At 37.9% G+C, this 26,871-nt stretch overlaps 1 protein-coding gene across 7 annotated transcripts in view; it reads left to right on the forward strand.

Annotated features, from left to right (window-relative positions):
- LOC144658785 (large subunit GTPase 1 homolog) overlaps positions 1–23,564 on the forward strand; it is a 60,093-nt gene extending 36,529 nt beyond the window's left edge. The window contains exons 9-18 of one of the 7 annotated variants that reach the window (XM_078519253.1): positions 6,781–6,845; positions 6,876–7,569; positions 9,397–9,498; positions 10,229–10,372; positions 14,634–14,757; positions 15,095–15,174; positions 15,259–15,390; positions 19,250–19,282; positions 20,363–20,503; positions 22,562–23,564. In XM_078519253.1, the coding sequence (XP_078375379.1) occupies positions 6,781–6,845; positions 6,876–7,569; positions 9,397–9,498; positions 10,229–10,372; positions 14,634–14,757; positions 15,095–15,174; positions 15,259–15,390; positions 19,250–19,282; positions 20,363–20,503; positions 22,562–22,720 (1,674 nt within the window). In that variant the 3' untranslated portion in view covers positions 22,721–23,564. Of the gene's footprint in view, positions 1–6,780; positions 7,570–9,396; positions 9,499–10,228; positions 10,373–14,633; positions 14,758–15,094; positions 15,175–15,258; positions 15,391–15,480; positions 15,573–19,249; positions 19,283–20,362; positions 20,504–22,561 lie in introns of all 7 variants that reach the window. The other 6 variants (XM_078519254.1, XM_078519255.1, XM_078519256.1 and 3 more) reach the window with 6 other exon arrangements.
- Positions 23,565–26,871: the final 3,307 nt, after the last annotated feature.

Below are 26,871 nucleotides of genomic sequence, written 5' to 3' on the forward strand. Positions count from 1 at the left end.
ATAGTACTGACAGTTTTCCTTTATAATAATTATGGAAAAGATGTTCACAATGTCCGGGATGAACGTTATTGGAGTATAGCCGTAACAACGTAATAATGTAATAAACACCGTCATACAACACTATGGATGTACCAACATGTTTAAAACAGTAGGAACGTAGCTGTAATAACGTAATAAATACGGTCGTACAACAATGGATGTACCAACATGCAATCACCTTTGGCAAAAAACACTCGCCTAAACGCCTCTTCTTCATCGCTGTTGACTGGAGAGCTCACTATCTGCCATGTGAAAGCGGCTGAACATGTGTGACACATGCAGCTGTGTAACACATGTTTTAAAGTAATAAGTCCCGAGAGGCTTTATGTGAAATTTTTAATTGTTTCTAAAGGCTGTGAATAATTTTTTTTCAAGTGTATTACATTGTTACGCCATCATTACCAGATTGTTTCAGCCGTGAATGCATTTTAGTTGAATGTTACGTTACTATGTCATTACGAGATTGTTTTGGCTGTGAATGCATTTTAGTCAAATATTATGTTGTTAGGCCATTACGAAATCGTTTCGGCTGTGAATGCATTGTAGTCGATTATTACGTTATTACGCCATTACGAGATTGTTTCGGCTGTGAATGCATTTGAGTCGAATATTTGTGACCTCATTATGGGATTGTGTCGGCTAGTGACTAAGTAGACAAAGAGGAAACGTTTGAAAACAAAAGAGATAAATTAGAGAGAACATAGAGGAAAGCAAGGGCAGTAGAAAGAAGAGAGAGAGAAAACAGAGGAAAGAATAAAACTAAAGCAACGATCGAGCCAGAACTTCAAATTTTCAACTAGCGATCCAAGTACTGTAGGTACTACACAAGATGGCGAATGTCGTGAGAATATGATGTTCGAGTCTCTAGTCTGCGGGGGACAGGGATGGCATAGTGGTGAGAGCACTTGCCTCCCATCGAATGTGGCCCATGTTCTATTCCCGGACCTGGCGTTGTATGTGGGTTGCGTTTGTTGTTGGTTCTCATCCCTGCTCCAAGGGTTTTTCTCCAGTATCTCTGATTTTCTCCCTCCACAAAAACAAACACTCCTAAATTTCAATTTGATCTGGAATCAGTGGGATCAAGAAGAGCCACTATGTGGAAGATGTCACTGTAAATTCCCATTTATTTATTTTGGTTAAGTCTGCTGGCTAAAGGGTAGTGGGCAACATTACTACCACTGTAAAAAACTTAAGTCTATACACTACGTTCGACCTCTTCAAGGAGGCAAAGCTTGCTGACTGGCCACTTGCTTCATTTGGACTTCAATGGTGTGAATGAGGCCATCATCTCCTAAGAATGTCTTGACAACTCAGCCAAGATTCCATCTACCAAGGGGTAAATTGTCCTCAACCACAAGTACCAGGTCTCCAATTTGGACATCAGTTGGACATCTGGTTTTTCACTACTTCATCTCAGTAAAATTAATGGTAAATGGTCTGGCTCGACCAGTTCTTGAGTAGAAAGCAACAAGAGCAAGAGAAGAGAGACCCTGGTTGGGTCTGGTCACGTGCCCCCCAGAATTTGGGGGATGACTAAAAGATTGTTAGAGGAAGGGGCGGCTTAGAATCTATTTTGTCAACGCTAAGCCACAGGAGAGTGGAAAGTGTTACCACCAATATAAACACAGATTTCATGTTGCAGTACGGAAATGTCGGACGGTAGAAATCGCAAACAGTGAGAAAAATCTATTCATTGTTTGATAGCAGGCATCCAAGTTGTTGTAGATTATGTGACTCTGTTAAGGACTTTAAACATTGTAAAAATCTCTTTGTTGCTTCCTGCAACCGAGGATGTATACTGAAGGCTAAAAGGCTAATGAAAAATTTTAAAACGGCTGATCAATGAACGGCAGAAGTCTAACGGCTCAAAGAGTAGAGCACTTATATTTTTTGCCTTTGAGAGGAGGAAAGATTTGACAGTGTATTCCCCTGGGAGATATCTTTGGACCTCAAATCATAAGCACTTGACATTTGCATACTGTCAAAAATTCAAACATTTTTAAAAAGCTTGTTAAATAAAACTCACCTTGAATAAAACATGCATCGATAATCAAGTATTATAAAAGCAAAGATGGCTTTGCAGCAGAAAAAGAACCGTGACTATTCATGAGACGACTATTTGTGAACAACACATATTATTTTACTAAGCTCGTATGTGACAGGCTGCGAATACTTAGCTTCTTTGTTTGTCGTTTGGTGTGAACGGGTGGATAATTCTTTTGAATGAATAACTCAAGCTGTTTGAACAGCTGATGATTTTTTTAACGGATATTTCGAGTTGTTAGAATGGCAACCCATTTTACATGTAGGAACAGTTATCCCTTTTGAAACTGCTAGCCGTAAAGTACGATTTTGCCGCAGAGGCCGCAGTTACAAAAATGACAGATTGAACATTTCTCAGCTTCAGGAAGGGTGATCAGGATTTGGGGCGTGTTTAAAACACGAAATGGCGAAACGGCGAAATGACGAAATGAAGATAAATACACGTAAATAATATAGTTTGGTTTCCTTTTGAACTTCAAGGTAGTTCTGTTTACATGTCTAGACTGAATTATTTCAAGGGTCTTCAAGGGAACATTTCAATGTTCTGGCCCAGGAATATAATGAATACTTGTCACTTATCACAACGCCAAATTGAACATATTGGTGAAAGGTCGCAGTACACCAGAATATTTTTTTCATTTAGTACTTGCCAAGTTGCCTATCAGTATCTGCAGTACTGCACTACAGAGCTTACATTGTATCGAAGGACTGATATAGACATCGAACGTTACTCCGTTTCTGTGCAAAGAACGTTTGCCACTGATATCGTGTATGAACTTTATCGCAAAGTAGGTTTTGTTTTGTTAATCCATTTCTTTTGAATGTTGGAGCTCAAAACATTACTTCATAGCCGAGACTCGGTGGCAAATAGCAGATAAACAAATCATTTTCTTCCAATGTCTAAACGAAATGCCGACATCTCGATCAAGAATGTCCTAGGCGTATCAAACAGCGCCCTGTTAACAGGGAGAGACTGGAATCCAAATTACCCATAGGTTCGTGTTAGGTTCTTGACGGGTCTACGTGATGGAGAATTTGTGATTGCAGTTTCTTTTATTTTTCGGGACTTATCTACAAGCTAAGGATGAATTCAGCAACATGTGAAAATTCCAGTACATCAGTAATATCGTATAACTTTGGCTTTTATCTTCAGTGCCATTTCGCCGTTTCGCCATTTCGTGTTTTAAACACACCCCAGGAATTGCTCACTGCTACATTTATATCTGTCTATCCATTTGTAAAAACGTGTGCAATGTAGTAGTGTCGCTTGGATTGCAACAAAAGACAACATGACAAATTTCTTGACATTAAAGGACCCTTCCCTAATGTTCTCAATTGTCCAGGAGGCAAGTGACCAGACCCAACCAGGGTCTCTCTTCTCTCGCTCTTGGGGGCAGGGGGAGAGAGACCCTGGGAACAAGGTTGAGTAAAAAGATCCCTTAAACAATCATCCGCAATGTTAAGGCATTCAGGGACGTGTCGCCAGGTTTCAGAAACAGACATTTCCTTCATTTCAGAAACTCAGTTGGTGACAAACATGAAATATGGTTCCTTGGCTCTTGATGCAGGACAGGCTAAGCATCACATCTAGCTTTCTCTGAATCGTCGGACTCATCCTCACCGCCATCACTGCAGCTTGAAGTTCCAATCTTGGAATCGTCAAGTTCTTAAATGTAGCAAGCCTTGTATTTCTGAATATAAAGAAGCAATGATATGGGTTTGTCCCAATCAAACTCAAGTTGAGGCCTGTCACCAGTTGATCATTCAACAATGATGCCTTGTATGAGGCTGCAACATCAAACACTACACAATCCTTTCCCGGCTTATTGGAATTTGTCACAGCATGGTGTGGCAGGTACCATCACGTAGTGTTCTTGGGTTTCTTGCAGCAATCTCTGTGAGAGATAACTTTCATTCTGAACTTCCATTGCCCACTTGGACTTGGATTGCAAAAGTCCACCTGGGGAGCTTTTGAACAGCAGTGTTTAGATTCGAAAGTGATAAATGATCATCCCAGTGAATTTCCAATTAAAGCAATTGCTTAAACTGGAAATCTGCAATGATCATGTATCACTTTCATACACATCGGCAGTTTATACATGAATCATTTCATATACATTACAGTAAAAACCTGTGTATAAGAACCTGCTTTTTTAGAGTTTGGCAAAACAGGTTCTTATATTTTGGGGTACTTACTGGCATTTTTTAGCTTCCCTGTGCAATTCTTGATCTCTAAAGACATCCTTTTTGATAAAATACAGTTATTGTATTATAAATAAAATAGTTTAACCCCACATATAAGAACCTTTTGGGGTATTAAGGAAGCAAATTTCTGCCAGGAGGTTCTTAATTTCTAGGTTCTTATACGCGGGTTTTTACTGTACTTCATTTCACTCCTCTCACAGGAACATATATGAACTCACAATTGACCTTGCTCTCAATGTGTGGCTTTAATAGCTCAGTTAGTAGAGCATTGCACTAATATCATGGAGGTCATGGCTCGAATCCCGTTGAAGCCCTGAATTTTGTTAAGGCTTCTTTATTCCAATTGATGACAAACGTGCAGCTTATTGTGGAGGGCCTTAGTTGATTGCCAGGTCCCACAACCATACAGAAGAACAGACTTACATTGTAACATTGGTGAAAAATAATTATCTTGAACTTGGGGTTAAGAAAAAGCTGCCTTGAGAGCCAGACTGGTTGTAAGGCCCTGAATGCAAACCTGGGTTTGCCAATCCTAACACTAATATCCTTATCTGTTCCACCATCTGTGCTAATGACACCGCCCAAATAACAAAACTTCTCTACTGTTTCAATATCTTCACCACCAAGAGAGATAGGACTGTTTACTTTACCATTTACTTATAATACTTTGGTCTTTGGGATGTTGACATTCATTCCCAATTTGCTAGCATTTTCACTGTGCTTTTCTGTACATTTCTTTAAATGCTAGGGCAAAATGGCAACAAAGGCAATTGGAAAAAAACCTTTCAAGATCTTGATTTTAATTGTAGCCCAAATCAGTATAAACAACTGAGCTACCGGTGATGATGGTTAGGCACGCACAAAAAAAAAAGGAAGTGGCTTTGTTTCTCACTGTTTTATTTTCTGCACTGGTTTCCAACAAGGAGCCCAAAGACAACTGTGAATATGTACCATTTTGGTTTATTATATTGTTCTGTATTGTATGTACATGTAAGTGTGTGTTTATATCAATAAAATAATTTAAAAAAAAAAACTGAAAGGTCTACCGGCTGTAGAACGTGCCTTTTTACATAATTATGTTGGAGAAAGCAAATTAGAGAAGTTGGAAGTCTCGGGAAGCTGAACACAGGCTGGCCATGACATACACCCAAATAACACTAGGTAATAAGCATTCTAGAAACAGGCTTGAAAAACAATGGCAAAAGGCTATTTCAAGAATCATTGCATTCATTCCTGGTTTTAGACTCTGTTGATGAAAGAGCACCCTTCCCCAGGGTTTACCCCTCACTGGTTGACATATTTGAACAATAACGTCACAGTGTACATATTTGCATTCTATAACTGTTCCAGATTTATTTCTCTGAAGAAAACCGCACAAGGCGACCAAAAATTGAGTTGTTTTTATTATCGTTTAACTTTTTAGATCTGTTTTAAACGTTTTTGAAAGTTATGGATATATCGCTTCAGCAGTTTCATTTACAAGGATTTACTTAATAAGATCTAATAAAACTAAGAATGTTTTTCCACAGTTAAATCAAATTCTATCACATTATTGCTGGCCCAAGAGAGGCCTGAAACCCTAATCTTGACAGTGACCAGCGGATTGCATTTTACGTGTGCGCGCCATGTTAATAAAAAGCGAACAGAAAGCGAAAGTTGAAAATTTTGTTCTTCCACTAAGAAAGATTGGAATGTGAAAAATGTATCAATCACGACAGTTTGCGTAACACCGGAATCTTGAGAAAAATCTCTCAACAGTTTGTCAAAATAATAAGATCTAGTCTTATGTCACATGGAAGATTGCAAACATTACAATTTGCAGACGTTATTTTATAGGTGTTGCTTTTAAGAAAATTTGCTGTGATTGTATCACAGATAAACCACGGCAAAGCGAATGATTCCAACAATGGTTATTTTCAAGAAATTTGTTATAACACTGACAACATTGCGAGTTTAACTTAATTGACCAAGGAAAATCACATCTCAATTCACACCGCATGCCCGACTACACTTCACAAAACTGTCAATCAAAAAACAACTCTGACTGGTTCGCGGACGGTTCGCAGCAATTAAGCGTGACGCATTACTCGGAATAATTGTCTTTTGTCCAGTGATTTATCATTAATTGCGCCATGTTAATAAAAGGCGAGCACAACATAGCTAGTTTACTGACTGAGAAAAATCACATCTCAATTCACACCACGTGCTCGAATACACTTCCCAAAACTGTCAATCAAAAAACAACTTTAATTGGTTCGCGGCAATAGGAAACAATAAAAACATGCATTCCTTGCTGACGCGTTACTCAGAATAATTGTCTTTTGTCCATATCCATTTTATCATTTATTTATCGACACTCTATCTAAAATTACGCACTCTCGTACCAGTACCTTTTCTAAGTGCGTCACGGCCCGCACTTTCTAACCTGTGGCTACCACTAGTTACTGATAACAAACTCTCTTAATACTGTAATTAATTACATGTTCCTTTTAGTTAAGGGCTATGGATGATGAAGAAATACCAAAAGCAAAGGGAGAGGAAGAGGAAATTGATAGGGCAGAAGAAGAAGAAGAAGAAGAAGAAGAAGAAGAAGAAGAAGAAGAAGAAGAAGAAGAAGAAGAAGAAGAAGAAAAGGAAGACATTGTGCAAAATGCTACACTTTGGTCAAAACTATCGGAAATGGTAGTTGAGAATGAGAATGACGTTGCTTTGGAATCACAAGACTTGCTTCAGGATTCAAGTGCTGGTGGTATTGAAGCAAAGAGCTCTTGCAAGTCAGACCTTAAGATGAGTGAACTTCCCGTAAAGCCAACTGAAGACCTATTTGCAAGTTTTATGTCTTCTAACAACACAACAAAAGACATTGATTGTGGATATGTTCACCATAATTTTCAGATCAAGGGGAATGACCCCTTTTATTCTGATCAGAGTGAACAATTAGTGGATGTAGATAATGAATGTAATATACAGTCTACTGCAGGAAAAGAACCGTCTCTTCACACAAAAGTGGCCTTTACCTCTGGCCATGTAGGTACTGATGAACTATCCTCAAACAAAAAGGTCAATGAATTAAACAGCACTGGTGCCACTTGTGATTGTGTTCCCGAAAATCTAGCAGATGTTGTTACACACTCAAACTCAAATCATGAAAGTTTGTTTGATGGGGCTTCAGCAAACCTACTGACAAGAGATGAGCTATTAACTTTATTTAAAAAGCTTCACATGAAAAAACGGCAATACATAGCTGATGGTTCACAAAAGGGGCTTACAACTGTTGGTTTGGTATGTATAACGTTACAATAACTTAAAAATTATATATTCCAGTTTACTTCAAAGCAGACTTTTGCCGTCATCTAATGGGAAGAAAGTATTTTACATGTATTTGCCTAAGTTACTGTTGTTGTTACTGTTGCACATTACACATACTTGTAATTTTAATTTTACAATCAATGAACTGACTTGATGGCATATACATGTATACACACTGTATGTAAATGAAATGATGTACAGTATAGTAATTCAAGCCTCTAACTTGCCTCACGTTAAAATGTCAGGTCTAGGTGCTCGCTTACAATATGTGGGGGGGGTCATTTGCGAGAGGTCTCTTAACTTGGGTGTTGCCAGTTGCCTCTGTTGTATTTTTAGAAGTTTATAATCTGTGCCATGATGCAGGCAACTGCTTAACCAGCAATTAACAACACATGGTGACAAAAATTTTGGAGCTGGCAACTAAATTGGAACCGAACTCACCAGCCTGGCGCCTAAAATTGAGAAGAAGGATTGAAAGTGTGAGTTTAATTTAGCAACTAAAATTTTTCTCTGGCAACCAAACTTGAGCAGTCAGTGGGCAAATGGCCACTAAGGAAAAATTAAGCTTGGCGGGTTGTAGTTGCATGTATCATATTTTTTTTGGACTATTTTGCTTGTTTACAAGTAAAATAGAAGAATAGCAGACAATGAATTCCCTCTCTTACCGAATTTTTTAAATTTTTGTTAACTCTCAAGGGACTGTTTTAATTTCTCAAGGGAACACTTTTCGCTGTGGGTGATACAAATGTCACTCAATAGGAATGTGTCAGGCAGGCAATTTTGATGGCCTGTCAGTGTCAAGACTAGAGTCTATAATTTTTGTCCATTTCATGCACCGCTCTTCATCTATCCTTTTGCAATTTAAAGGTACAGTAGGTATCTTTCGAAAATCTCTGCCACTAATCGATTGAATTGCTTAGCTTAAAATTTAACATGCTGAAAAGCTGCTGCGAATCTTCATTGTTAGAGGATATTGGCCAATGCAATAATCTATTTTTACATAATTTTTTATTGTAGTGACACAGAGATTCTTTAGGCTTGTCATGCAATCCAAAAGAACGTCTGCATAGGTGGCTTTCATAATAACATCTATTTATAAATTCGTTAATCTAAGCAGAAATTTGCAGCCAGCTGATAATCACGGAAACACCGTCATTTACTCTGTTTTATGTACTTGCTAGTATACTGGCTTTTGCTCGTCGCTAATAAAAGGATGAGGTCAACTAACGGAAAGGTTTTTTTTTAACTACATGTATACCGCAATTTGCCTCTGATAAAAATAATGTAAATAAATAGACAAAGGTGAAACGCCAGACGATAATGATAGATGCTTGGTTTATGACTAAGCAGGAATTTGACGGGGAAAAATCCCTACAACCAGCTGATAATCAGGAAAATCAATCAACTGATGACCTTTCTTTTGGAGCAAAGTGGCAGTCAAACTTTAAGATCAGTTTTTTAACCTGTTGATTTAATGCATCGCAAATCGCTCTTAATATTATCATTTCTGCTACTCATACCTCATGCAAAATAGACAGTATCTTAAAGAGATCTTTCATTTTGTTGTTGTTGTTGGTTTTTTTTTTTTTTTTGGGGGGGGGGGGGTGAAAAGAAATAATTCAAACATTTCATGTTACACATGTTTAACTCTGCCATAATCCTTGGTCTGAGAAAGATCTAGACTTTTCAACAGTTCAAGATTTTGAGACTCAAAAAGGAGTAAGGGCATTTATATTAAGTGCACCAAGGCATTACATTCTTAAACATTTCTCTTGTTCATACTATTAAATATTTTTATAGGTTGGTTATCCAAATGTTGGAAAAAGTTCTACAATCAACACACTTTTGAATGACAAGAAGGTTCCTGTTTCAGCAACTCCTGGACGAACAAAGCACTTTCAGGTATTTTTCTCAAAGCAATTTGTACTGTAACATTACAAAATAGATTTAAAAATATGAATTAAAAAATACAAGCAGTAACTGGTTGCCCAAAATAACTTATTAGCCAACTAGTTGGGTGACCTAGCTCCCTTAAAATGTATTAATTTAATATATCCCTGGTATTCACACAGGTCAAAAAAAAGACATTAAAGTGCTACTATGATGACATTCGCATCTCTCCTTTCATAGCCATTTTAAAATATTAAAAAGTTCTTTTTATGAGAAGAAAAATGCAAATTACTGTTTTCCAACATCTCTATTCTTTCCAGAGATATTCAAGTTGTTAAAATATGCAAGTTAGCAAAGCGATGGCGTCATAGACTCAACCAAATTTTGATCAAATGTGAAGAAAGTGATATCTCAGGCAATTTGTATCAGAAGTCTCTTATTTTTTTGCAGTAACACTGCTAGTCGTGTTTTACCATGTGAACTGAACAACTTGGTTACCATGGCAACACACTACGTTCCAGGCTTTTCAGGCCAATTCTGGCATTCGTTATTGTTTTTTGTCAATAATGCTTTACATGCGTGATCTGGCAAGCATATAAATGGATTAGACAGATGTCTTGCCCGGGTTCCATTTTTCCGAACTGAAAAATTCTAAAATATTAAAAAATAAATTGGTGGGGACTGTTGATGTAACACGCTTGTGAATGTACTTGCATGTTTTGACTTGAATTCTTTATTTCAGACACTGTATGTAAATGATGAGGTGTTGCTGTGTGACTGTCCAGGCCTGGTGTTCCCTTCATTTGTGTCCACAAAAGCTGAAATGATCCTCAATGGAATTTTACCAATTGACCAGATGAGAGACCATGTCCCTGCTGTCTCTCTTATATCTTTTCCATCTCCCAGCCATGCATGTTACTCAAAGTCATTTTTTTTTGTTGAAATATGATAAACATTTGATTTCCTACCCATTTGCTTACTGTGTGTTCTGTGTTGTTTGTGTGTGTGTATTAATATATTTATTACTCGATCTGCCTGCCTGTCCTTTTTATCTTAAGTTTCTAATTATTTCAGGTAGCCAGATCCCTTTGTGTTTACTAATTACTTATTTTAAACCTGTAAATATATCTATAAGACCAATTCAAGGGAAGGTAAAGGTTGTTGTTGTACTGTGAAGAAGATGCAAACAAAGCCAGAGCATCTGACCTTTCTGAGGCTCGGTAAAATAAACAATTTGGCAGTAAAATACAAATAAGCTTTGAGATGGCTCACAATGTTCAGGGCATTTAGTTTTTCGATATGCAATTTGCTATTATAGCAAAATCTTGACTCTATTATTAAGTAGAAAGATAACGGTTGTAGTTTCGAGTTTAAATACAAATAAAGGTGGCAGAGTATAAATTATTAGAATAAAAAATAAGAGTGTGAAAACAAGTTACCAGACCATTAGCGCTCTTTGATTACCAATCAATCATTGATTAATCACGAGTTCGATTAATCAAACATTCAGTTTGATTTGTAAAGTCAGGTTCCTTGTTTGCATCCTGGTAAACCACTGAAATGCAAAGCTCAGTCATCTCTGAAACGTATACCAAAAAGAACAAATGAAGGCCTAAGCGCAAGAAACGCACTTTGTGTTTTGGCCAAATTAAAAAAAATGTCACAAACAACCCCAAATTTCGCACGCAAGTTTGTTTACGTGTGCTTAACATTGATCTGTATTCAAATTCGCTGAATCTAGCTTCGTTTTTTAGAAATTACGTATGCAAAGAACAAAGGCGTTTTGCAAAGCTTATGTTCTCCACAGTCAGCCAGCAGCATGAGTTTTTCGACACATCGCGTGTAAATCTTTCCTTCTAGCGTTATTTAACTGTCCGGGGAGGTTGAAAAACGTGTCAGAGCCATGATTTTAGTTCCTATCCACCATTTTGAGGATTCGCTTTAAGAAAAGGACTGGACTGAACACATTGTGACGCGATGTCACCTGATAGGCGTCACGTGAGAGGAAAGAGAAAAAAAAAATGGCCGTTTGTTCCTGAAAATCATTTGAAGCCTTTGGTTAGTTTTAGCGTAAGTGCTGCTGCCAGGTGGTTGAAGGACATCATTAAGTCTGAATACCCGTAAGTTTACAGCATCGCTCGAAGAACTGAGTGATGTTTCTGCCTTTGTTTTGTACAACAGCGCTGTTTAGCGCTTCGGAAAAAACGTTGCACAAACCGAGGTAGTTTTGAGCCTGGCGGCATAGAGAGTCTAAAACAAGAGGTTTCTTGCCGGGAACTTCGTCAACGCGAGTTTTGCAGGATCCGCTTGGGTTCTGCCGCGACAAAGTTGCCGAGAAGTGACCTGGTTTTAGACTTAAAAAAATTCTTTATATGTTCCCCAGGGCACCTTCCCTTCGCAAAATATTTTCTGTGTCTCATTAAATATTCATCAATGAATCTATCGATTCGTGCGAACGAAAACCTCATAAGTTTATCTTGTTTTCGCGGGATTTTGTAGATGTGTGATGATGTAAGGAGTGGAGATAGAAGTAAGAGCAAGCCGGCGGCACTCAACTGAAAGCAAAACTAGTATAATGTGACAACACGAGCAAACGTATTCAATCAACAATCAGTCTTTATTTCACTTTCACCTCGGCAAATTACAGCTAACGGTAACAGAGTAAAATAGTCTTGCCCGTAACAACAAAAACTAGATAACTGCAAACAGACTGCAGAAAAGCTAGCTGCAAGCAAACTGGCGTGAAAGCTTACTGCATTAAATGCGCGATCTATAAAAGGTTGAGGCTGACTCACTCTGATCCTAAACTTAACTTGAAAACGGCTTAACTCCCTAATCCCTTGGGGTTAGCGTTAAACTTTTTTTTTTTTTTTTTTTTTTTTGTTGCGTTAGGGCTAGGCTTTTGCGTTAGGGCTAAGTCTGTAACCCTAATCTGAAACTCTAACCCCGACCCTACGGCCTTGGGGTTACCTTTTGCGTTAGGGCTAGGATTGTAACCCTAAAAATTTAGCTGACTTCATCGTCTTGAGAAACAAAAGGTTTCCTTTGTTTATCGTTTGTAAAAGAAAAGTCAAAAGACGCAGCGCAAGCAAAAACCTTGTCTTTTTGCATGTGTTATTTTTCGAAAACGAAGGAAAGACCAGCAAAATTAAATACAGTCAACTCTCGTTAAAGCGGACACGCTCGGGGCGTCGTTTAGTGTCCGTAATAGCGAGAGTCTGCAATAGCGGGAGTCATTTCCAGTCAAACCTCATTGGCCGGGGATCTGGATTTTGTCCGTAATAGCGAGCGTCCGCAATAGCGGGGTGTCCGCAAGGCGAGAGTTGACTGTACAGGGCAGTGTTGAGCACACGTAAACGAACTTGCGTGCGAAATTTGGAGTTGTTTGTGACAATTTTCAATTTGGCTAAAACACAAAGTGCGTTTCTTGCGCTTACGCCTTCAAATAATTTTATTGTGCATCGCCATACAGCTATGATTTTAATAAACTTCATAGGCCTTTCAACCTTAACAGCCCTCTTCAGTGAAGTAACATTTGAAATGGCAATGACCAGTAACATGATATTACATTACAGTTAGGGTGTGTCAAGATATTTTTTAAATTAAGTAATGCCGGTGTGTAATGCACACTGATCAACCCTATTAAGGCCATCAGGTTCACTAGTACATAACTTACGTATCCAGATGGACTCTTACTCATTAAACTTTTCAAGAGAATGGCTCAATGCTACAAACTTAAATGTTTGGTTAAAAGCAGAAGAATGTGAATCTAAAGAAATTGTAAGGGCGGACTCCTTGCTGTTTCTATGCCCAGTAATGCAGTCATGCAACTTTTGGGTTGTATTACCTACATATTGCTTTTACAAAATATACGTTCTGCTATGTACATGTAAACTAAACATCTAGAAGATCGTGGAGATTTGCAATTGATGTGTAAAGAATTCCCCGCAGTGGTACTATTAACAGTGTTGATGGGATTGATTAAATTACAGGTTAGACATCGTTTAACCCCACATGGAGATGTCCCTTTGTTCTCACTGGAACCATAGTTAGTAACTATGCTGGAACAGACAGCCTTCATTAATTTTGTACAGTAGGTCTGTCAGATTGGATGCCCTGTATGTGCTAGTCAGTGGTGAAATAGCAAGAAAATGATATTTATTGACATATTTGACATCAAAAAACACTAAACTGATAAGGCTATTGACATAAGCTGGTATGTAGAATCATGGATTGTCTCTATCAGCAAACAAAGAGCACTTCCAGGGCTTTGCCGTTGTTTTCAGTTTGAGTTATGTTTGAATTATGAAGTCCTTGTTCGATGTTTTCTCAATCATTGAAAGTCTTTTGCATCTGTGGACAGATTGTTGATAAGTCTCTAAAAAAAGAATTTTGTGTCTTCATAACAACACAATTTTTAAGCGATGACGTGTAACTGATGACGTCATCGCTTTAATGCAGGCACCCGATCGACCGGATCCGTTTAGCTCAATCGAACAGAAATCAAGTTTAACATAATAACAAGAAATCGCCGCGTGGAAAATACACAAAATACACCCGTGCAGTAAGAATGGGACCCTAAAATGTATAAACAAAAGAGACTAAATTTTATGTGATGGGATCTATTAGACAGAGATTTCTAATTCTTAGAAGAAACAGGGCCACTGTAAGCAAGAGACCGTTTGACCTTTCTCGCAGCTTAAAAGCTAGCTCCCGCGTATCGTATGTCGTTTATCGCAAGTCACGCTATAAGACCTATAATATAACGTAACCTTTGTTGAGACAACATAGGGAAATCAAAAAATATATATATATAACTGTAGTTGTACAATTGAGCAAATCTACGAAGAAAATGTATTTTTAACCCCTTGTGAAACGTCATCGCTTCAGCATGTATTGCATGCCGTTTATTTAAAAATGCTCTGGCTTTGTCTGCAGTCCCTCATCACTTTCTTGCCCTTGCTTGTTGTGCCTCCTCGTGCCAAGTGATTTTCTCCAGTTCTTGACTACTCAATTGACCCTGAGAAATGAGGGACTGATCATAGTCTATTTTGTGTGATTCATGATCCACAAACCTTGGGTAAGGAAAACAAGTGATAGTGTAACACATGTGTGTGTATGTGTTCTATTTCCTTGACTTAAGCCACCTCTGTCAGCGAATTCCTCGCAGTGTTCTTGAAGTAGTTTATGGCATAAACATTATCCCACCCCAGGAGGGGGAGAGTCCCAACAGGGCTCCATATGCTGATGAGCTGCTGTCTGCTTATGGCTGTAAGTTGTTTTTGTTTTTTCTTACATGAAGTAAAGAATTAATTTTGTTTAATACCTTGGCGAGCATAAGCATAAAGGAATTGTTTTTAGTCAATAAAAATACCACAGTGAAAGGTTGTTAACTTCCCCATATCTTACAATTCTATCATAGGTGCATATTTTTTTTAGCTCATCAGCACTTATTCTACATTTTAAACCAGATTCGACCCTTCAGTTCAGACTTTGTGTTCCAGTGAGCATGAAAATCTAAAAATAAGATTACCTTATTATATAATTTATTTATATTATATATTGAAAATCACATTGACTAGAATAATTTGGTATAACTATGTTACAGATATCAGAGGTTTCATGACCTCCCATGGAACTCCAGATTGCTCCAGGTCTGCACGCTACATCCTAAAGGATTATGTCAGGGTAAGTGACAAAACTTACAGGATATTCATAAAGGAAAAAGTTGAGGGCTTAAGTCAAAACAAAGCTCTTTTTTTAAAACTATAGGGTAAACTTCTATACTGTGTAGCACCACCTGGAGAAGATGTAACAGAATTTCAACAAATTGGATACAAACTGCAAAACCTTGCTGATGTTGATAGCAAAGAGCGGGAGGCCAAAGAGAGAGCCCATAAACAGGTGATTACGTTTTAAAAATGAGAAGAGGAACCTAAACTATGTTATTGATAACTGTATCTGTTAACCTAATTAACCCTCTGACTTCAACAGAGAAGCAAGCAGGGGTGGCACTGTGGTGAGAGTGCTCGCCTCCCACCAATGTGGAACGCACATCCTAACAAGAGCTCTTCTGTGTTACGTGGGTAAATAAATTACTGGAACATTTTACATTTTTTACACCAGACAAAATGGGCCTTTCAGGGACCACCGTCCTTGTGCCAATTATTGTGTACGTAAGTTTCAAGCAAAGAGATGTTTTTATAATAAGTTGATAAGAAGTACAGTAAAAACCCGCATATAAGAACCTAACATTTAAGAACCTGTTAGGCTAAAATTTCATTTTTAATCACCCTTCACATAAGAACCATTTTAGGCTAAAATTCTAAAACAGGTTCTAATTATTTTCAACAAACTAGAAAAAAATAATCTTAAAAAACATAGAATTAAAAAATCTTTAAAAATATTTATAACACAGTCTGTTTTTAAAGTGGAACTTTGACATTTTATCATGTTATCTTGTTTTGTATACAAGATTTATGGAACTATAGTGAAGGTTACAGTATAGGTTTGATTTTAACAAAATCAGATTAAAATAGTATAGTATTATATGCTTACCAAAGCCTCCAAAAATACTGTTTCTGGACATTAAAGACCAGATCATTTGAAAATTCTACTTTATTTCTTGAACAAAAGTTAGAACCTAATTAAGAACCTAGTTTGCCTAATTATATAATTGCACACTAAATACCATTTATATAAGAACCTGTTTAGGCTAACTTGAAAAAAACTAGGTTCTTATACGCGGGTTTTTACTGTAGATGAAAAATGAGCGGGAGATCTGTATGGCCGTTTACAATAGCGAGCCGATATCGCCATTGTAAATGGCCATACAGATCGGACCCAAATGTTTTATTCTACTTGTGAAATGAAAACAATAAAATTAATGCAAAGTATTGTTATGCAATTTGGGGGTCTACATAATCTGCTAGCCAGTGAGCCATGTGAGGCATGCGAGCCATGACTAATAAAATTATTAAAAAACCAAATTACCTCGCTTTGCAACCCTCTTCCTTTGATTGGTCTTGGATGTCAAATTAAATTTTTGAGTTGGAATTATGGGCTGGATTGTCAGGTTTGCTTGCGGTTAGCTCAACTTCATTTTGTTTGCACTTAGTTCCGCACCTGTTTGCTTGTGGTTAGCTCCACTCCAGTTTGTGTGTGGTTAGTTTCACTCCAGTTTGCTTGCGGTTAGCTTTCACACAGGTAATTGCTTGCGGTTATATTCACCCCGGTTTGCTTGCGGTTAGTTCATTTTCATTCTGTTTGCCCTTAGTTCTGCCCCTGTTTGTTTGTGGTTAGCTCCACTCCGGTTTGTGTGCAGTCAGTTTCACTCCAGTTTGCTTGCGGTTAGCTTTCACAGAGGTGTGCTTGCGGTTAGACTCACTTCGGTTTGCTTGTGGTTAGTTCCACCCTGGTGTCATGTGGTTTGCTTGTGGTTAGTTCCACCCCAGTTTGCTTGCCGTCAGCTTTCATTTCCTGGTTGGAGCAACGCTATCATACAGTGATATATTTATGCTTATAGCATATAAACTTTAAAAATTTTTGATTTCTTGGTCATATATATTTGTGGCATAAGAATCGTAAAAAGCAGCCTTGAGTGGCTCGCATCATGGCTTGCATTGCTCACTGGCTTGCAGATCTATAAAACTGGCGATTTGGTAGAGATCTGTATCAAAAGTTAATGAATACTGATTAATTAGCTGACCAGGAGTTTGTATCAAAAGTTAGTTCTATTGTTTGATTTGTGTTGGGGTTTACAGTTGTGTGCATGTGATCTGAATACTGTGCTATGGTATTGGTTTGCACCCTCATGAATAGTTAATGAATTTTATAATGTGGGGTAAAAAGGCATACCAAAGTAATTTCTATAGTACTAGTAGACATTGAATACTTCTTTAGTTTTACATGTTTAAATTTAAAAACAAAAGCTAATGGGTGTGATAAATTATAAAAGTTAGAATGATCTAGAATGTTAATTAACAATATTTGCCGAAGGCAAAGTGAATCCTGCTGAGACAAAGGGGAATATTTGCCAAGATTCACTGAGCCTGAGGTCAATAATATTGTTTTAGTATAATATTCAGAGGTAAAAATCAAGAACTGCAAAATAATGATAGAAAACATGGAAATACAAGTAACACAAGCCACTAGTGTTTGCTTGCATGCATGTTCGCCTTAGTTTAATACATTGATTACCAAACAATTTGCATATCAATCTAGACAGTAATTAAAAATGAACAACACTACAAAGTCCACATTCATTTGGTACCTCTGTTTGACCGTTGATGACCTTATTAGCAACTGCACTTATCATCTGGAAATAGTATAATTCCAGTCTGAAGAGGAATAAATTTTGGTCCCTCAATCCGACACTCATTAGGACTTCATATGTATTCAACAAATTGGATACAAACTGCAAACCTTGCTGATGTTGATAGCAAAGAGCGGGAGGCCAAAGAGAGAGTCCAAAAAGCATTCCATGTGTTTTAAAGAAAGACTGTTATCTCCATACTGTACTTTTGTGATTTGCTGTTTAAATCACCCTTCTTTCATCTTGTAGAAGCGGTAGCACAAGCTGCAGAAGTTGTAACAGCTCAAGCTGACAGTTAATTACACGTGTCGCCACATACTCATTTTGTTAAATGTAATCTATATCATGAACTTGTCCTTTGACTAAAGTTTTTTTTTTGCTTTTACAATCACCTTCCATAGTCCTTTAGAAGCGGTGATATCATTCATGTTGTGACACTCCTATTATGACGAAAGCTGAAATCACCCTTGTCAGCAAGTATTTATTCACGGAACAGACAAAAGCTTTCGCTCCCAAAAATATCACAAGAATACTCTGTGCAGTATTGTCACCTGTATCACGAACTTTTCCTATGATGAAAGAGACTCTTGCTGTTACAATCACCTTAGCCCTCTAGAAGTAGAGATATTCTTATCGTGACCCTCTTGAAACTACATAATGTGAAATTGCACCTGCTGGGAAGTTATTCATTTGAACAGACAAGACATGATTGCTTTCAAAATAGCACATGAATACTCAGTGCATCAGACATTTTGACCATGTTGAAGTCATCGTCCATTTTTCATGGCAGTGCAAACTACAAATCCATTGTGTTTAGGATTCTTACATGCCTTGAATACCATTTCTTGAAAATACTTTTGGTCCAAAGGCCTTAGAAATCATTTTATAAAATTCATATCCCAGAGTAAAAGTGATGTCCTTTGAAAATGCAATACCGGTACTTTCTTTCAGCGACTATATCTGCCATGTTTGCCTGCCTGGATGACAAAGATGACATGGCTTACTGACCAAGCCTTGAAATGCTGTAAGCACCTTATAAAGGGTGATTATAGCATCATAAGCCGAGTTTCTTGACTAATCAGAATGCCCTATTCTTATTTTCACCTCTGAAAATTACACTTATAAGTAACTGCATGACAGCGATAAATATGAACAATAGTGGTAAATGATATCAAAAAGAAATCAAAAGCAAAATGGTGGATTGAAATGATGAACCTAATTCGTGCTGAATGAGGGATTGTTCCACCTCTTCGATTTTAAGATTGATGGAGATCTTTACTTAAAAGGGACATTAATAATGGATCCTCCCCCAAGAACATAGCTTAATGTTTTACGGGATTTCCAATAATACAGAACAATCACTAGTACAATCTGTCATTTGAATGTCATATTGCAAGATCAGGTTTATTGGTCAGTAGGATGTGACACGTGTTTTGTCTTGTTTCTTAGATAAGCGATGTGGACAAGAATTTCTTTAAACAGGTAATTGCATGCAGAAGTCATGTGACCTGACGCCAAATACAAATTTAAAAGTTCTAGCTGGCACTTGTTACTGAAAATATCGTACTAGTGCATAGTAAATAATAACCTAACCTGTCCAAGCACGAAAAACAGGATTAGCACAATGAGAGTCTTACAAACGTGCGAGGCAGCGAGGTAAGGCGGCGAGGCAGAAATCCTTACTTCAAATAAAAAGGCTAACCACAAGCTAATGTAGGCTAACCGGAAATGCAATTTAGACTAACCGGAATGGATTGCATGCCTCGCTCAGCCTCTACAATGAATAGCGGGTGAAAAAATGGCGAGGCTCTCCAGCTAAACCATCTATTTTTTTCAATCAACATTCTTTTTGCTGCTCCCCAACTGGACATCAATGCACAGTAGTCTGTTGCAGCTCATTGGCAACAGGTGAATGAGGGCTTTTGTAAAAATATAACTGTGGAGAAGGAAGAAGAAGGTAGGGTAGTGGTCAACCTTTCAGTTATGTCTTTTGTAAAAATGAAAGTGGCAATGAACCACAAAATGTGGAAAATGAATTACAATAAGTAAAGTTTAATTTGCCCATTATAGCAAATCATGTTTTAAACCAATGACTTCAATCCTTTCTTTCAAGTTATTTACAAGGACCATTGCCAAATAAAGTGACACAAGTCCATATATCACCTTTGTATATACTATTGGATACTGCAGCAACACTTTTCACACTTTTGCATTAATTTTGAGGTTTTTTGTTATGTCAGTGCGTTTCCCCTCATAAACATCGGGTTCAAGTTCCTTTTTGAACACGTTTATTTGTTGTCGGTATGCTTTGCCTCGCAAACATCGGGTTTGTGCAGTGTGCTTCCCTTTTGCACATGTTTATCTGTTATGTTAGTGTGCTTTAATTGCCTCACAAGCATCAGGTTTGTGCAATTCTTTCCTTTTGCACAAGTTTATTTGTTATGTTAGTGTGCTTCGCCTCGCAATCATCGTGTTTGTGGGTGGGTTCTCTCATGTTTTTTCCAGCGCCAGATCTTTTTGTCCTATGCCATCTCATTTATCCCGGTTTTTCTGTATTTTAAGTTCTGCCACCCAAGGGAAGGCACTCTGGCCTCATGCAGTTGCTGTATGGTTTGTCGGCTGTGTGGAAAAGTGCTCAGTTTTAGACCATGGATAGCGAACTTTTGCACCAGGAACCTAGTTAAGACCTTGTCAGCAAGATTGGTTAGTGTCTTGCTTGCCTTTTATAATCAGTTATGGGTCGCTGGATAGGATTGAGTATTGGCAATGTCTCAGGTCATCTGGTTTTCGGCCATGTATGCGCAGACTTCTGGGCACGGGAGCATATCTCCATCTCTTATTTGTGAGCGTAAAAAGGACTGTCGCGAATAGTAGGCTACTTGCGCCAGTCAGTTACAAGCGCGAGTATAAATAAGAGCCCTGCATCTCATTTCTGCCCAGTTCGCATAAGAAACTGGGCTGTAGTTGCCGAGACCTGATGTTTATTCCTTTTACACTTGCCTCTCTATGCTACTGTGCTTTTTCTTTTCCCACCTTCCCTTGCCCTTTCCATTTCCTCTTCCAACTCACTAAAACCTGGTCTCATATCTCCATCTCATATCCGGTCTCATCCTCATATCTGGTATTACCCTGGTCTCATATCCCCATCATCTCATTCATTGCTCTGACAGGTCCCTTTTTAAAAATGCGTTTTTTCAAAAGAAACACATTAAGCAATTTCTTGGAATTTTTTAAGGCTGACAGAAAAACCTGGAAATAATGTAAAATCATAAATATTGTGGCAATCACAAGGTCCCACAGAGGAACCTGAACCAGGTTGCATTTTACCAAACGTACAATGTCACTTGGCATTCATTCCAGGCTTAGTGTACATGAAATGCAGCCTTGCACAGCAAGATCATCAACTTGTATATAAACAAGTAATCGTTCACTCATTTATTTTCTAACACTTGTGTACAATTCAAACAAAATGTTTTTTGCTCTTGACATAACTGATTAACATCTCATCGTCATTTCACTCAGCTTTGCATTTTCATCAAGTTAATTCATGCATTGGTCACTGGAATTACAAACAAAAGTCAATGACCCACCGAGGTTTTCCCTAATATAATCCTCTTTTGGTGCAGAATGCATTTTTGTGATGGTTTAGTGGGCTGTCGTTGGCTAACCACTAATACTCTAAGCTGCTATGGTGTTAACTGTAATAGTTAATAATCAATATTGATGTCAATTAATTAACTTTTCTTGTATAAAGTGTAGACCTGACTGTGTGATAAAATGTGGAGTTTATCTATGATACTTTTGTATGCATATCAGAAAGGCATATATTTGTTTCAAAAAACCCTATGCTTTCTTTGTGGTGTTACAAATTTACTCAATGATCTGGATTAGCCCTCCCTTCAAAACAGAAGGAAATCTGTTCACCTCACATTAATTCATGAAGGTTTCTATGGTGAATCAGCATTGGAAATCAAGTTATATCAAAACTGAAAAGGGGCAATTGTCAACTACGATACTTTTACAAAGACTCGTTATTAAACTTAATCGCCAAACACTAAAGCCTACAAAAACTGACATTCTATCGTAGAACCATTAAAGAGTGTAGAATCTTCTCCCATTCATGCACCTGTATAACTGCCCCCTCGTCAGCCTTCCTTCCTTTATTGCCTCATTGGCAATAAAGGAAAATAAACATGAAACATAAAACATCATGTTTTCAATTGCTCAGCTTCGGACGGCATTAGGGCCAGATTTGTTCAGACGTCCCTTCTCGGGAGTAGGCGACCAGAGAGGGATGTCTGAAATTCAGGCTAGGAGGATGGAGGATTCGCATGAAAACCAGCAAGAGCTGGTGTGACTTCCTCTCTTAATATAGTAATTAATTAATTAATTTATGTATTTCTATTACTATTGTTTTAAAATACATTATGGAATGCTCATGGGGGAGGGCCCATTTATATGTATTTGTCCCCTGGGCACACATTATTGCTATTTAATTTGGAATTCAAACTGCCACCGTATCATTCATCCACATCATTTACTTTTTATGGTTACTAGTCTGACAATTTGTGTTATTTAACATCACTAAAACATGATGTCTGTTATATTTCTTTCTTGTACCTTGACTGATATATAGTTTGAAATACTCCCCCCCCCCCCCTTGAAAAGAAAAAGGCCCCTATAGGTATAATGGATAAGATAAGATAACTTTATTTTAACACGATCTTTTATGGTTTTTTGTCAACTATATTTTTTTATCAGGAACAAGTTCGCTGTTTCTCCCGAGGGTTTCACACTGCAGAATCAAGACAGCATGGAGTCATACCTCCACAAGAAACTGGTGCTATACCTTACAAGCCTTGGAAAAAGCATCATAACAAAAATAAGAGAGAGAAACTTCGCAGGCTTGTTAAGAATTAAGAAATCGTCACCTCTGTGCACATTAATATTGCATACGGTATTAAAGGGGGCAGTGTCATCTGCATGTAGTTAAATCAAGTATGGAAATACTTCATACCCAGTCGTTGCTCATTTTCTGTCTGCATTTCCAATAATTACAGTAATCTACAAGTGATAAATCATCATTCCAAAGTTACTGTTGCAACTTTGTTTAGGTAGTCAATTATTAACAATACCGGCCAAACCTGTTTTAAGAGGACAATCTGAGCATGGTTCAACGATTTCACACTTACCGTAAAATGTCTTTATCAGATCTACATGTAAAAAGATTTTTGGCGGGCAATTAGCATAGAAAGATACCGTTCGCTTCTTTTAAGCGTGAACACTTCATAAAAAAAAATGTTCTTTTTGGGTATCAAACGTTGTACCACACAGCAACCAAAAACACAGAACGATAAAGAAAACAGCTTTCGTTTTTAAGACCTTTGTCATCTTGGTTAATTAGTTAATAAACCCCTTCAGGCGGCTGGTATATTGGAGGATAATGCCCGAGGCTGAAAGATTGTCGAAAAATGAACAGTTGGCCGAGAAGCGAAGCTTCAAGGGCAGCTGTGAAATTTTAAGGACAATCTTTCAGCCAAGGGCATTATCCTACAATATATACCAGCTAGCCAGAAAGGGTTTGATTTATTTTATAACCCTCCGATGATTTATTTCTACAACGTGCTTTATCGCCAGTAAATTTAAAGGAAAAACCTACGTAACAAACCCGGCGTAACTGTGGTTGAAACAAATGTAAGTTGATTGGTTTACGTGATTTTTTTAACTCTGTGATTTCATTAAAAGTTAGAATTGAATAAGGCGACTTCTTTGTTTGTTTTGTTCTTGCCTACAAAATCGGGCGACGGATATCAAATTGGACGGGGTATATTTAACAATTATCCTGCGAAATCGCGCGGAATATCGCCTGATACTTAAACGACGAGGCGGTAGGCCGAGTTGGCTTAAATCAGACGATATTCCGCAAGATTGAGCAGGATAATTGTAACACATTTCGTAGATAGAAAAACTGTAATTATGCAGCGCTTTACAAGATTTCGGACGAATCTTCGCAACCTACGTATATCGCAGAATATCTGTTATGTACGGATGACAGATAACGTTAACATTTTGACCATATATGGTAAGCGCGCATCTGTTGAATAATAATCGCTGATACCTGTCGTCCGATTTTGTATCACGTGATGCGTTTTGTCCAATGAGCGCGCGCAAAAATTAATGGATGGGTTATAAAGACAAATATTTTGAAACAAATATTCATGACGACTTACCACTGCCGAAACAACGCCAAAACAACTTCTTAATTATGTATTCTGTTAGTTATTCGAAAAGGGTTGACCCGTACACCTACAATTTTTGTGGTCCTTGTATCAGTATGAGCTCATTACGGCAAACAATCACAACTCAGTAATTGCAATATACCATGGCTAGTTTTACAGCGATGTGCTGACGATTTATATCCTCAAGCAAATTGAACACAACACACCCTTATTTTGCTATTTGATTACATTCTTCCGAGGAGCAGGAAGGGGTGGGTCATCAGTTTTTGAGCCCTCAAAAAGAGTTGGGTTATGTAGTTTTGATCTGAAGATAGGGGGTGGATCATCTTATTTATAGCGGAGCTCCAGCGCGCGAAGCGCACCAGCGGAGCACCATGGGTAAGGAAATTTGAAGTAAACCCATGAAGGAGGAAAAATTTGGTTATCAAGTGGGCGTGCGCGCCCACTTATCCTAAGGGAAGTTATAGTTAATGTCGGCTTGTATCTTTGATATTAGGCATCCATGTTATGGTCAATTGACAGCTGTCAAAACATTGTATCCGCTGACCAGTATCACGTGACCGTATCGTGGGCTCAGGTGTACAAGTCATCGAGGTCATGTGTTTTTTAAGCTGACCGCTGACCAGGTTATAGTTTTCCATTGAATCGCGGGCTCGAATCTTACTTGTTTAGTCCAGGGTAATGACATGATCAAGGGAAGACAGTCTCTCTACATATCTCCGAAAACTGAGGAAGGATAAAATTATTGATGACACTACTTTCCACAAGATTTCACCTGGTGGGTCGTCTCCTGGTGTTTTGTATGGCCTTCCAAAGGTTCACAAAGCCGGATGCCCTTACCGCCCTATTGTTTCCTCTGTCAACACCTACAACTACAATCTGGCTACTTACCTCATTAACATACTTCAACCTAGCCTGCGTAGCTGGCGGTATTGTTGGATTTTTAAGTGCCCAACAGCAAGCGGCGAAGCCGTGACAACAAGCTGCGCAGCCGCGAGTGAGCTCGTTGTCGCGGCTTTGCCGCTTGCTGTTGGGTACTTAAAAATCCATAGTCCAGTCAACTTAGTATTACACCCAAAACAAATTGCAACAAAAATAAAACATGCCTTATTCGACTTTGCATATATTGAGGAATAACATACTAAAAGTCACCGTAAATCGGAGTATTGGAACCTCGTCTTTTTTAGCGATATTTGAACTACAATGAAAGATGAGAAATTTAACTTATGCATAACTAATGTGATTTTTACAAGTAACATTGAAGGGTCCTTATCGATAGAAATAATCAAGCTAGCAAAACTAAACAACGACAAGCCAACAAATCAGTTTACAACAAATGTAGCAGTTATTATAGTTATTACTTATCCTATTTATTGCGTGAAATGACATTACTATTCTGCCCTTTTTGGTACCTTAGAGAACGTACTACCAGCGACCGGATTCTGGCATAGATGCAAGTATAGTAACAACGTTCGCTAATCGGATATTCCATTAAAAAAGCTGAGTTTTCTTCAAAAATTAAAGATAATGAAAACTGATAAAGTATAATTATACCTTTTTGACGAAAGAATAAACGCTGTTCAAAAAAGTTACCGTCTGATAACTAGAATTGCGGCAAACAATTACGGCGGGAGTCTTGGATGAAACCCTAAACATAATCTGTCAGAAAACGTAATCCGTGAATTTGCTCCCCCAAAACCCTTTCTGCTTATTGGAAGGTGTCTATAATTCCAAGAATCAACACTGATTGATCTTTGCAAAATTCCCCCGAGTGACTGAGCCGTCACTGACGCCGGGGACACAACCCCGGCGTTACTATGGGCACGCCTCCATCTCTGCACTTAATTCTTTTACAAAAGGATGAACAAATTCTTTCAGGAGTAGCAGAATGATTTTGGACAAAAGAAAAAGGGTTAAAACATTTGGAAAAAGTTTGGTAACAACCTGCAAATGACTTCAAATTATTTATAAACATGAATTCAAAATTGATTTAAACCACAGTGACAAGTTTGGTATCACTCTATATCCACTCTTCATTAGCATTTGTATACAGCCACGTCAAATGCTATACAGTTTTGTACGCCAAAACAAATTGCAACAAAAATTAAACATGCTGTTCTTGACTTCAAATTTGGTGTAGAATACGCTGCTGAAAGTCACCGTAAATCTAAGCATTGGAACCTTGTATTTTTTATGACTTTTAGACCATTGATGAAATTCTCAAATTGGCTGGTATGTAATATGGCGAAACCAAATAAAACAAAATTCTAGCGTCTGTAATTCCACAAATAATAAAGACAGCTAAACCAAAATTGATATAACAACTGATTGATTCATTACCAATATAGTAACACAAATGTTTTCATGTGTGACGTAATGATGGCGTCACAGATTTAAATGCAGAGGTAGTAGCGCGACGAACCTTATCTTGTTTCACATTTTGGAAAGGGAATCTTTCTTTATAACACACACTCTTTCCCGAGTGAATCTAACATCATGCATCGCTTATCCCACATCTGATCCTTTTATCGTGAGTCATATTTGGTGGCTGGTCTTCTTCGATAACCATCCAAATACAGTGGCAAAGCCATATTTTTTGAAACATATGTAAAGAAACGTCTGGAAATAACGTCATACATACAGTGTCCTAGTTGCACATGGCATGAGTAAGGTATGGCTTATGTCCTGCCGAGAATAAAGCTAGAGTTTGGCCGTCGGAGTTTTTCGTTTTTAGGAGCGTCAGTTTTTAATTGTTTACCGTCGGACATGAAAAAATTGAACTCTAGACTTTTTTTTAAACAAAAAGTTATAGAACATTTTTATTTGTAATTT

Source organism: Oculina patagonica, chromosome 6 (assembly GCF_052425735.1).
Source record: "Oculina patagonica isolate OP01 chromosome 6, crgOcupat, whole genome shotgun sequence".
NCBI classification, from domain to species: Eukaryota; Metazoa; Cnidaria; class Anthozoa; order Scleractinia; family Oculinidae; genus Oculina; species Oculina patagonica.